General features: G+C 36.8%; 1 protein-coding gene across 7 annotated transcripts in view; it reads right to left on the bottom strand.

Moving 5' to 3' along the window:
• Positions 1 to 13369, bottom strand: part of sntg2 (syntrophin, gamma 2) — a 70177-nt gene that overhangs the window by 13178 nt on the left and 43630 nt on the right. For all 7 annotated transcript variants that reach the window (XR_007424076.1, XM_015607901.3, XM_022673058.2 and 4 more), the window contains 5 exons: positions 10836 to 10965; positions 6547 to 6585; positions 5828 to 5944; positions 4062 to 4133; positions 3067 to 3276 (listed from right to left, as the gene is read on the bottom strand). Coding sequence is in view for 6 of the 7 variants with exons in the window: in XM_015607901.3 (XP_015463387.1) it covers positions 3067 to 3276; positions 4062 to 4133; positions 5828 to 5944; positions 6547 to 6585; positions 10836 to 10965 (568 nt within the window). In the remaining variant the exon portion in view is untranslated. The remainder of the gene's footprint in view (positions 1 to 3066; positions 3277 to 4061; positions 4134 to 5827; positions 5945 to 6546; positions 6586 to 10835; positions 10966 to 13369) is intronic.

Genomic DNA, 13369 nt, shown 5'->3' with positions numbered 1-13369 from the left:
CAACTGCCTGCAAGCTCTGGCAAGCAGTATCTTGATAAATGACAGTATCAGGCAGTAATAGTAATCTGAGTCCAATAACCTGCAGTCGTTATAACCATGCCAAAGTTCATTCGTGTGTTTTGCAAATGTGAAAGTGCACATTTAGCAGGGCTGACATGACTTAGTAAGTATCAAGCGTCCATATACCATGTGCCATTATATATTGTAGCATGGCGACCATCATTGAAGGCTGCACGCCAATCTTCCAGAGCAATGAATTGCAACTCGTAAGTGAGATAAAGTGGTGGTGTGACCTTGACTGACTTTGAGAAATGAGAAACGAGGAGAGCGAATGGCTAAAGCTTAAATCCTTCACCCCCTGAACTTGTGGCAGCTCATACTTTACAAGAGTTACCCCGCAGGAGTTCATCAGTAGAGCACTGATGCCGCCGACCTTTGTGTAGAAGAGGCAATTTAACGGCTCAATGAGGAGAGGTCTTACAAAACAGGTTCTTCAGAGGAATTCAATTAAAAAAATAAATAATAATTGAAAAGGAACAAATCAGACGGTAAACGCAGGCTTGCCTCCATTTCTGCATGTTATGGACTGACTTGTTGAGGATAATTAAAAGTAATGGTTGGCTTGTAAATTAGAAACTGTAATTGTATCGTCTACGTGGACTGCTTGTGTTGAGGACTGCTTTTGTAGCTGTTTTAAAAACGTCTAAACTTTTACTTTAGGGCTGACGATATAAACAAATGTGTTGCAATATTAACCAAAATGAAATATATGGCGACATATATGTTACAACTTTGATTAAAGGTGGGAATTACAGGGCATCAAATGCCATAATATTATTACAAACCGCTGCTCACGATAATGACGATATTACAATAATACTGTGGTATATTGCAAATAATTCTCTACTATAGATCAGGCTAAAATACTCCTAAATACGTAAATACCAGTAATTGTGGATTTATTGAAGTCAGTTTTATATAATTTGGCAACCAATATTATTTACAGCATGTTTAGAACACCATGTTTTAAAAATGTATTGCAAAGAAAAACTATACAATATATATATTGCAATATACTGTACATCCTCTGTGATGTACTGTACATCATCACGCACTGACATTGCCAGTAGTGTTGTAGTCAAAACCAGAGTCCAAACATTATGATGCACTACACTTCAGCCCTGCGTTAGCTATACACTACAGACTCACTGCTGACAAGTGTATAAAATCAAGCACATAGCCAAGTAATCACTATATACAAACATTAGTGTCAGATTACTTTTTTTTTTACAATCTGGTAGCATCGTAAGATGACACACTAGAATCTTGAATATTCTGCCTTGATAGAACCACAATAAGACCAGTAAGAACTATTATTGTAAAGCACCAGCTCCACGGAAGCAGCATCAGCACACAAACTGCGTCAGGAGCTTAATGAAATGGCTTTCCATGGCTGAGCAGCAGCACACAAGCCTAAGATCACTATGCGCAATGGCAAGTGTCAGGCTGAGTGGTGTACAGCATGCCTCCTCTAACTCTGGAGCAGCGGAAATGTGTTGTCTGGAATGATGAATCACACTTCTCTATCTGCCAGTCTGATAGACCAATCTGGGTTTGGCAGAGCTACCTGACTGCACAGTGCCAACAGTAAAGTTTGGTAGGTAAAGGGCTTTTTTTAGGGTTTTGTTCATCTTTTTACTTCCAGTGAAGATTAATGTAACGATACAGAACACAAAGATCATTTAAGACAATTATATGCTTCTAACTTTGAAACAAAAGCTTCAAGATGAGTTTGGTGTGGATGGTTAGAACAGTGAATCATTCATCAAAATAAATTACACAGAATATACAACCAGATTATAAAACAAATCTATTTAATTGTTTTATAAAGTATTAGTTAGGCCTGTTACATTGATTCTGTTACAGCTTATTCTACAATAACTAGATCCTTTATCATTTTTGCTGACCTCAGTATTGCCTGTTGTTTTACTTTCTTGTTATTTAGTAGTGATGTTGATTTTAGCCAGTTGAACAGTGCTGTTCTTTGGCCTACGCTCTGTCAGAGGCAAGGAGGAGTCTATAAGGAACCAGTGACATACGTTGCTGTTGCCTTTAAAAAGGCAGAGTAGACTGTGGTACAAATGTTTATTTAAGTGATACATGGACAACTGTAGCTTGTAATCCAATATGGGGAAAAAAAACTGAATTTCCACACAATAAAGTATGGCCACTTCTGAGTAAGTGAAGTGCAAAATTTGTCCAAGATTGGGCAATATATGATGCTATTTTATCATATTATATAATAGTAATAAAAGACTATTAAAAGGATGTTATCACATGTATCAAGATAAATTTTGTGTATGGAGATATTTTACCATACCACCCTGGCCTAGTTATTACTATACTCTTTTTTTCTTTGCTGATCTGAAAAATGATCCGATCTTTGACTCAGTTTTGTTACTCGGCTTTGAGGAGTCTACTAATGTGAATGTGTTAAACACAATGTTTTTTATTATAAAAAAATAGAATTCTAATGTCTAAACAGTCAAAGATGAAAAGTTTTTGGTTCTTTAAAAGGGGGTCATTGCATTCCAGTGCTATTGAATTATCACTATGGTATCATCAGTGAATAAAATCTTAAGTCTTTACAATGGCAATATAATAATTTATCACATTAATTTCTCTGACAAAATATTGACCAAAGATAGAGTATCGTGACAGGCCTAGTATTAGTTAAATGCATAAATGTATTTTATATAAATACATTTTTATAATAAATGCAATTATTTTTTAGAGAATAATAAAAAAAATATTAGAGAAAGAGAGTGAGTAAATCATAGTGAGTAATTATTTAAATATTTTAGTTTTTGCGTCATCCCTTTTTTTGTACCGTAGCAGCATCTCTCACTAAGTGGCTACTCCCCATCTGTTTTACACATTTTAAAAAGGGCTATTTTTAGACATTTTAAAAAGTCTCCAAACATCTGCTCAGAAAACACTTGACTGGTCACCAGTTTCACAATTTTTGACAACTTTGCACTTTTCCACAGAGGTCCCAATACTCACGCCTACTCTCTGCACCTCCATAAAGACAGCTCTCTGGAAGGCCTTCTCCCAGAGCGCTAGCTCTGTTCCCAGCTCCACACTGAAGCAGTGGCTCTGCCCGTGGCCAACCAGCACACTGAAGCAGAAAGGCTCATTGTCCCGCAGCTCACAGTCCTGCTGCAGGCCCGGGTACAGCTTCGTCTGGATCCAGCAGTCCTCTGCTATCCACAGCTGCAGAGCCAAACACACAAAAATCAACTCACACTGCAACAAGATTCTGTGTTTCTTGGAAAAATGACAAAAAATGAAAAAGAAAAAAAAAAAATGTCATGCATATTCTCATGCAAAGTTTTATATTTCATAACAGTTTTAAACATTTAACAGGAATAAAATGCTAACCTCTGTCTACTTTGTAAACAACAGTATCTTACAGACTTATTTTTTTATTGAATATTAATAATGTAACCAAAATAATGTACTGCAGACTGTTAATGCATGCATATAAACTGCAAACATAAACAATTATACAAAAAATACACTTTAAGTGTCACTGTAAACAACAATGATAGGAAAATACAAAGTAAAATGCTTTCAAGACAGAATATTCCTATTATCAAAATATGGATGTTTTTTATTGTTTTTAAACACATTTTGTGATATTATGGTGTATGATGGGGTGGGAATATTGTCATGATGATGTCACAATACTGTTACTTTGCAAAATGCAATATATCGCAACACAACTATCTACAATGCTTTACAGCATTGGCATTATGTTGTAAATTAGAAAAAATATATATGGCTAGGGGTAGAAGAAGAGAGTCTTTGAATTCCTTTATTCAGATGTTTTAAATATTATAGTGTTTTTATATTATGACAGTTTTCCTAAAATGTTATCTAAACAATCAAAATATATCATCTTGTCTACAGCACTGCAATATGTTGCGATATACTGAATCATAACCCCTGTATCATTAAAATAATAATAGAAAAAAAAACAAAAAACACAGACGTACCTTATGAACCTTAAAGAGAACCTCACAGAGGTTAAATGTGGCATCAGCTTGAGCCCAGTCTGACGTACTAGCCTGGTACAAGAAAAACAGTAAGCACTGCAGTGAGATCCAATTTAATGTTCATACACAGTTAAAAACCTTCAGCAAACGGTACAGGAAAAGTCTACTACAGGCTGCTCAGCAGATGTAGGTTTTTGGCTCCTTTTCAATATTCTATGTGGCACTACTGCTCAGCAAATTGTGTCAGCAAATAAAGTTGCATATCAGTGCAGTTCAGCTCCTTGTGACCCCAGAAATAAAACACACATACTGTATGTAACAACTTACACTGTACCCACTATTAAAAATAAAGGTTAAATGTCAAAATGTCCTAATAATACAGTATTACTGAGTAATGAAGCAGAGACTTTAGTGAGTCAAATTGAGGGGCGAGTCTTAGGAAGCACTCATGTATCAGTAAAAATAACAATATATAATGGCATGTAGCGATAAAGTAGGAAACAAAATCATTACGATATACTGCAATATCAATATTTTGTTCCACCCCTAATGGAAGGTAGAGACGCTTATAACAACAAAAGAATTTGGAAATGATTTTGTCCATATAGTGTACTTTATAAAACCTTAAACTTTGTGCATAGGCACACACTTACAATTCTTCACTGTTAAATATACACGTATTAGCACAATGAGCAACAATTTCAGATACCCTGAAACAGAACTCTATGGGTCTCCACACAATATGATAAATGAAATGGTTACCACATAATTCATAATGGTTTCTGCACTGGGAATAATACATGCATAATACATCTAGTATTAGGTTCAGTGAGATAAAAAAGGTAGATAAAGGCTTATTACCAGTTTAAAAAGGTTATTTACTCTTGCAGTTCAATTTGAAACAAAATGTATAATTTATGGATTCACTCAAATAACTATATATATTTAATATTACTTAATATTACTATCAATTTTAAAGACTGTGTATAAGAAGAGCTGTCCTGCTTCCACTCAGTGATAGTTACAGGATTTATCATCCTGTATTATTTTACTAACAACTGGGGTTATACATAGGGCCTTTCCTACACTCTAATCTCCCTATAGTTTACTCACCTTTAACTATATGGTCATAACAAGTTACTCCATCTAACACTTAATTAGTTACTGTAGCTGTTTGTGACTCAATCAGCAACCTTTAACCCAACCATAAAGATCCATCCTCCAACAACTGACACCTAAGCTGCTAAGGTACACACCCTTGTATTGTTATCCCAAACTAGCTTTTTACTAATGCACGATATGACTTATGGCAACGTAACTATATCTGAAAAGTCATTAGCGTTGAGTGGATAGGTGTAAACTAAAGTGACAGCACACTGAATTTCAGAGAAGAGTGTTATGAGAGTTATGTGTAATTCTCAAATGGATACAAATGTAGTATCAGGCTGTATTTCACAACTGTAGGAAGGCAAAGATAAAACATTTGTCTCCAGTAATGTAGGTAATGAGGTAATAACTTTTCTTCAGCACAATCCATTAAAAGCAAAATAGATTCATTATACATGATTATGAAGGATGCGCTGAGATCTGCAAAGGACCAGAGATGCCTAAAGGATGTTTATGGAAGACTTGTAGCCAAGCACATGATTGACTGCCCCATATCCCCTTGACTCAACTGTGTGTCCTTGGTTGAGGATGTGCTCTTTATGATTCAGGTTTTGTGCAGAAAGTGTTTTGACTTTTACTCTGTATAGCTGTGAACTTACAGGAGGGCCCCTGAGAATGTAGAGAGAGGATCCTTTCAATGCCAGAAACTTGTAGCTTTGAATCTGGCTGGCATCACTCCCGTGAAGGTGCTCACAGACCCAACCCATATGGATGATCTGCACGGAGAAACATTCGCAGGCTGAAAATCAATTTGCCCTGAAACTGCAGAAATTCTCTCAGCTGAGAGAGTTTTACACGCTGAGCACAAACACATGCATCGGCAGATCACCCCTCCACCACCACCACTACCACCAACAGTCATGGCCTGCCTCTGGGTAATTCTGCAATTTTTTGTCTTCTCAGAAGCTTTAGTAATTGTGACAATGCAGCAATAAGCATGAAACAAACAATGACAGCATGGTAAAGACAAAAGCCTTTCTTCTCCCTTGACACTGCAGGTTACAATGACACTGATATAAAACAGTATTGACAACAAAACAGTGCTGGCAAAAGGCACAGATGTGATATGACACATCTGTCAACTGAGCTCTCAAACTAATACACTGTGGGTGAGGCTAAAAACAAAAGTACAGTGAATCCTGTATAAAGGTACTGTATACCTTTTCTTTCTCTTTATAAGTGAATGTATAAACCTATGTAAGATTCTGCACCATTACAGCGAATCAGATTTGTATTCTCTAAGTAATATTTGCAGAACAAATAACATATGTAAAGAATAGAGAATTAAACGCAATGTAATAAACATTAAAAAACCTACCTGCTCATCAGGAGAATAGAATTTGTTTGCTGTTTTTATCTGAAACAAAAGTAAAAGAGAATCATTTTAGCATGTTTATTTATTTAATGTTATTTGGTTTTGAATACGAATATACAGTAAAGTTACATTAGAACAGTATAACAGTAATACCATTTAGAGTCATTCTGTTATGTGTCTGTATCTAACATATTTGGCAACAACAGATCCACCACTGTTAAGAATTTAGCAACATGCTGAGTATATACTCTATTTACTCTTGGCTGGATATTTCTGGTTTATTAACTATTCCAGTCCAGCATTGACACTGAGGTGTTTAAAAAGTCCAGCAGCACTGCTGTGTCTAATCCACATATACCAGCACAACACAAACAAGGTTTGGAATACCAGTTACAGCTGCTGCTGTCTGTAATTCTTGGGGAGGTGTGTGTCAGGCTATGCCATATGCTTCAAAGTAGGGTAAGTAGGCCACAGCATAGATTCCACACAGAAGCATAAATTGGCTTTAATACACCACCACCATGTCGGTGTCACCCAAATAATATATGAAAGTGGCCCTGTGGTGGTCTCTCTTGTGGGGTCCCGGGAATTGAAGAAAAGGGTGAAAGGGAGATGCAGACTATGCAGAGAATCAAATGGAGAATTGAACTCTGTAATTATAGAACTATAAAGTGTTCTATAAGCCAAATGAGCCTAAAAAAGGGCAATAAAATGAGTAATAATCTGACTGGGCTGTGTATTTCGGAGGGTTTTCACTCTCACTTTCACTGCTCAAAAACATCGAGAGCAGCTCTATAGAATGCTTTTGTTTTATATATACCATTGACTAGCATGATCACAGAAGCGTGGGAGGGTTTGGAACAAAGGGTCAGCCTGCTGCGGTGCACCTGGTGCATTTGGAGCTAGAGGAACAAGCTCAAGGGTACAAACCACATGTCTGAGAGAGAGGCTATCCACTGACCTAGACATGCTTGTTATAGGTACTCTGAGGCACTCTGAGTCTATAGGATTGTATTCTTCTCCTGCTTGTAGATTAAGTGTAGCTGTGGGCTTTCTTGTCCTGTTAAAGATGATTATCTGTCAAAAGTATCATCGTTGAGATCTAGACCTGTGTCTGGAAAATCAGCCTTTAATTACAACCTCGTGTTCCATGCCTACAAGTGCAATCAGAGAGACAGTTTCCGGGCCTGGGACTGTCATTCTCTTTATTACTCCTTTCTGTTCAATTTGCATGCACCAGTAAAGCAACATATTTTCTGCTCCAGTGTTCATGTGACGTATCGCAGAGGATAGCTCAGATTCAAGGTTTAGCTATTAGGCTTTTAGGATTGGGTGGAAAGGAGGAAAAGTTTTCTCAGGGAAATAAATCCTTCATAAAAATGCAGCATTTTACTTTTGCAGATTCATTAAATCTCATTTGACCTTTCAACGATTTTTACAACATTTAAATCTGCCACTGCAAAAACCTGACAGTTTCACCCTGGGCTGCTTCTCTGTTAATGAGCAACTGTGTTCAGAAATGACTGACAGTATATTAATGAAGAGCTGAATCAGAGCCAGAGCCGACTCCTCGTGTAATGACATCCTCGTCAGAGAACTGCAGGTCAGGACCTGTCAAATAGCATCCTTCTAAACGCCCATACCCGTCAGTGCCATGCCATGTGTCGCACAGTCTATTTATAGGTTATAGGTCACCACAATAAAAGCCACAGTTCCGTTTCCCACTCTCACATACAATCAGTCCTTAATTGAACATTTAGCAATCAGTCTCTGTATCCATAATTAGCTGACGTAAGGGCAGTAATTGCGTGTAAACCAGGCAGCTGTGTGGCAGTAAATCAGAGCATGTTTGAGCTTGGCTATAGAAAAGGCCCACTGGATCATCAGTGCTCTAATTAAGATGCTGCACAGGAAATGAGATCATTAGGCAATATTCTTGTAGTATTTCCCTCCTTGGTTGTGAACACTGCAACAGGAGAATTGGGGATGAAGATGGAAGATTCAGAATACTCAGGCCTACCTAAGGCAGACAGGTAAATTTTACATCAAGTGAAAATAGTGGAGACTGCCTTAATAGCATTTTATGTGTCAGACTGGAGATACTTCAGCAGAGAGAACATCGCATGAATTTGACCATGAAGCAGAGGATGCAGCTGAAAACTGTGGGCTTTTCATCATTATTGTCACATACTGTAGAAACTCGCACTTCCTGTGGCTCGAGCTCAGGCAGAATAATGGACTGCTTTTACCTCACCTCTCAGCTGCAATTTCCCCATCAGCAGCCTCTACTGTAAATATGCCAGTGGGTGGGAAACCAGCATTAGATGTAATTGTCTAATTTCTGTTAGCTTTACTTAGTTAGGGCCCTTTGAGAAAGGAACAAAATTGCGGAACTGAGTCATAAATCCGATTTCAGATATAAAGTATCTTTTAGTGCCTGAGCTTACTACTCATGTTGATTCATGCTTCTGCCCATGGTATATGGTGCAGGAATAATGCTGAAAACAACAGCTTTGGGTACACAAGAGCCCCTCATAGACTTTTATCAATCATGGCAAAAGCTCTTCTGTAAAATCTGTAGACAAAACATGAAGAAACGCTTGTAATTCCCACGTTTAATCAAAAACACCTTAAGAGTGAAATTAAACTCAAAAAGCCTGCCCTTTCAAAAAACAAAAGAACAGGATGCAAACTGAGAGTTTGTGGAGAATTTCTTTTATAAATGAAGAAGATACATTTCAAAATAAAATGCTGTAAAGATAGAGCAACACAAGCAAATGAGAGCAATCCTCTTCAAACTTGAATGCAATTATTAAAAAGATCAATTACTTATATTAACCACAGACCAGACCAGCTGAGTGTGCTATTATTGATCAAAGAAACATAGGGGTGTGACTAGACACTAAAATCACGAGACTATAACTCGACGAGATTTAAAAATAAAATGTTAAAGAAAACGTCCAAAATGAAAAATGTCTTGAAAACTAGTATTATTACTTTATATTAAATAGTATTATTTGACAAAATCATATAACGCAAATTTAACAGACTGGTTTCTCTAAAACATTGATTTTATAAGAAATAAGAATTTAAAAAAAAGAAGAAGAATAAAACTTTTCTAGGTCTTATATAGTGCAAACAATAAGCGCAAACCACAAACAGTCATATTAAGACTATGGTTTGTGTTTTTTTTCTCCTAAATCTCTTGTAATTTAACTATGCATAACTATAACCAGTCATATTAAGCCTATGCTTGAAGTGCAAACAGAGACAGAACATTTTTTAAATACAGTACAGAGCTAAGGGATTAGTACAACTGCCTATGAAACAGTCACGTGTAGGATTTACTTACAGTATTTACATATGGTTTGTGTCTTGTTGGTCACAAAATGCAGCCAGACATAAAACTTAAAAAGGGGGTATGCAGCCTATGCAATGCATAGGGGCGCTGCACTAAAGGGGGTGCCAAATTAAAGCCCCAAATAAATTTTCTCTCAGGAGAAACAGCCAATCAGCTTGCTGGTTTTGCGGAGCGCGGTGGGCTAGGAATGACAGAACTTATCTTCCACCCCCCCTGTGCGTAGGTGCACTCCTGCTGTGTTGCCAGATCCCGCTTAAAAAGTCTATACTAAACTTTTTTTAATTCCCCACGAGATCTTGTCACGCCCCTAATGAAACTGATACTACAATTAAATAAATATTTGACTAGGACTGTTACTGTACACAATTGCATAGAGTGTTAATTACATTTGTTTTGTGGTCTCTAACATGCTTTTCATTGCAGGTGCATTTCACTCATTTTCAAATGGTGCACACCAAAGCTATGAGTGCATGTTCTACCCTAAACTACAGACGTGCAGATGTATGGAAGTAAATATTCCATATTGTAAATGTTTAAATGACTTTGAACATATTTTGGTAATCAAATCAAATTAATTCCAAATAATACAGTTTCATTGTGCTATTGTTTGCATACAAAACTGTAAACTCTGAACAGAAAAAAAAGGAAATAAAGAAATGTATTTCTACTCAACGATAACCTCTTTTTGTGGTATAAATTATATGTTCCTTTCACCTAATTGTATTTGCTGAATATTCAGTGCATCCCTAATATTAGAAAAAAAAAAATTCTTCTGCACACATTGTGATGATGATACTGAAACAATATATTGTGCGGACCTATTTCCAGTCTTCCAAACGTCCCAGAATACAAAATACACATGGGGCATTCCGCATCTTCTCAGCTCACACACTCATTAATGATATGCAAAACATAACTCAACTATACTCACACTCTCCTGGGTCAGATCATTGATATTGGTTGATATTGCTTGAAGCCAATCTGTGCTTTCTGCTGCTGTGCAAAACTGTAGAACATTGGTGCATACTCCATCTAAGGCGAATACTTCAAAACTATTTGACCTGATTGAAAGAGAAGGAAAGAGGGAGAGAGGGAAAAGAGGAATGAAAAAAAGAAAGAGTGAGGGGGAAGTATTCAGTGCATTGATGATACACAGCATAGAATAATTCACTGCCTTAAGAAGAGCAGTTCTCTGTGGATAACCGAGTTACAGCAGTAAGTATTCAGCTGCTGATAATGTGGGGTAGAAAGTGAGTGTCAATACCATGGCAATCCATTTTCTAAGGCACTACAGAGGTGTTCTGCTCTTGCTGATATGTCAACAAATAAATAAGGCATTATATACTGTGGCGGAGTGTATGAAATAATAATTAGCAGAACATTTGCAGAGTTGCTAGATCATTTTTCGTATCTCTCATGAGATAAATATTGCTCCTAGAGGATTCATGGTATGGGCTATACTCTTTATAAATCATACTTTATATAAAAAGAGAAAAAATGCTTGTCAAAGATGTTAAAACATGGAAGTCTTTTTTTTATGTTTGTAGTTACTTTTTGATTTCATATGTGGCAGCTACTGATAACAGTTTAATAGAATGGAACAGATTCTAAGAAAAATAAATAAGCATGTGACAAGCTAGCCTTGTCATCAATTGTATTTAATGGCATGTTTTTGACATTTAATTTCAGTGTGTGTTTGGTCTATGGCACAGACGGATTTCCTTTTGATGTGGTGGACTGAGTATTTAATGACAGCTATCCATTGTATTCAAGAGAAAGTGACGGGACTGTGACTAGAGTGGCTAAACATATCTGGATGATGATGGGTGAGCAACTGCATTTATCATGATCATGATCTTCAAAAAACAGCTCTCGAGATTAATGTCTGTATTTTTTTAAATAATGAAACGGAAGAAGCAGAAGCAAACACTCGGATTCAAACCCACTGACCTCACTCTCTCTAACTCTTAACAGTTGCACTGCAGTAGTTCATAATTTCTTGCATTATTATATCTTGCAAAATACATGCACAAGATACGCAATACAAACAATATACAATACAAAGGACAGATTGATGACAACAATGCTTCTTTGGAAGTCTGAAGCACTGTCCTAACAAGAACAGTATTACACTCATAGAAATAGTCAATAGAAATAGTCAAAGGTAAAGTAGCAAAAAAAGTTGCAATCAGTAGGAAAGGTAGGGTCAGACTGCAATGCTTTTCGGAAAGAATATAAAGAGTATGAGGAACAATTAATGATTAAACATTTAGAGAGATATGGATCATCTTGATTATATTACTGAGCTACACATACAGAAGTAGTGGGTATATCAGACGTCAGTGTTGATAGCATGCCCAAGAGCATCCTACACATTTTCTCACAAGGATAGATCTGGTGATGCAGCTGACCATGACATCGCATCTGTGTGTGCTTTTAAAGCAAGCTCTTGAGATGGCAGCAACATGCGGATGAGCATTGTCCTGGTGAAATGGTGCTCCAGAGTGTGCGCTCAGAAAACGTAGGGCCACTCTTTACAGGCTCTTATTAACGTAACATTTGGCTGCCAAAATGCTTGTGGCAGCCCACACCATTACCCCAGGACTTCCGAACATACAACTCTGGAAAAAAAAATAGGAGACCACTTTAAAAATGATAAGTTTCTTTGATTTCACCTAATTGAAAAACCTTTAGAATATAATCAAGAGGAAGATGGAAGATCACAACCATTAAACCAAGATGAACTGCTTGATTTTTTGCACCAGGAGTAAAGGCAAAAAAGTTATTCAAAAGCAGTGTGTTAGACAGGTGGAGGAGAACATGCCAAGATGCATGAAATCGTGAAAAAAAAAAAACAGGGTTATTCCACCAAATATTGATTTCTGAACTCTTAAAACTTTATGAATAGAACTGGTTTACTTTGTATTATTTGAGGTCTGTAAGCTCTGCATCTTTTTTGTTATTTAAGCCATTTCTTATTTTCTACAAACAAACGCTCTAATATTTTTATTTGGAATTCGGGAGAAATGTTGTCTTTAGTTTACAGAATAAAACAACAAATGTGTTTATTACTCAAACATATACCAATGATAGCAAAATTAGAGAAACTGAATCAGAAACTGATGTGGTCTCTTAATTTTTTTCCAGAGCTGTATATGACACACAACACATGACAACAAGCCACTGCGCAACAGATTTGTTGGTCATCTACACTAAAACAAAGGCAGGATTCCTCACAGAAGATCACCCGCTGTTATTCTTGGCTACCCACAAAGTTTCATTCTTTTTGGTTAATTACTTCTGGGTGAACCACAATTATTTACGTGAGGATAAGTGTATAATTAGATTAAAGGAGAGGCACTCAGACATTTGGACACAAAAAAAAAAGGCAGGACACCATCAGAACACTACAGTACAGTGAAACAAGTAGCTGATTCTCAATAAAGCTGTTGGGAGTGCCATCAT

Source organism: Astyanax mexicanus, chromosome 14, assembly GCF_023375975.1.
Source record: "Astyanax mexicanus isolate ESR-SI-001 chromosome 14, AstMex3_surface, whole genome shotgun sequence".
NCBI lineage: Eukaryota > Metazoa > Chordata > Actinopteri > Characiformes > Acestrorhamphidae > Astyanax > Astyanax mexicanus.
This window is presented reverse-complemented; position numbering and strand designations above follow the sequence as displayed.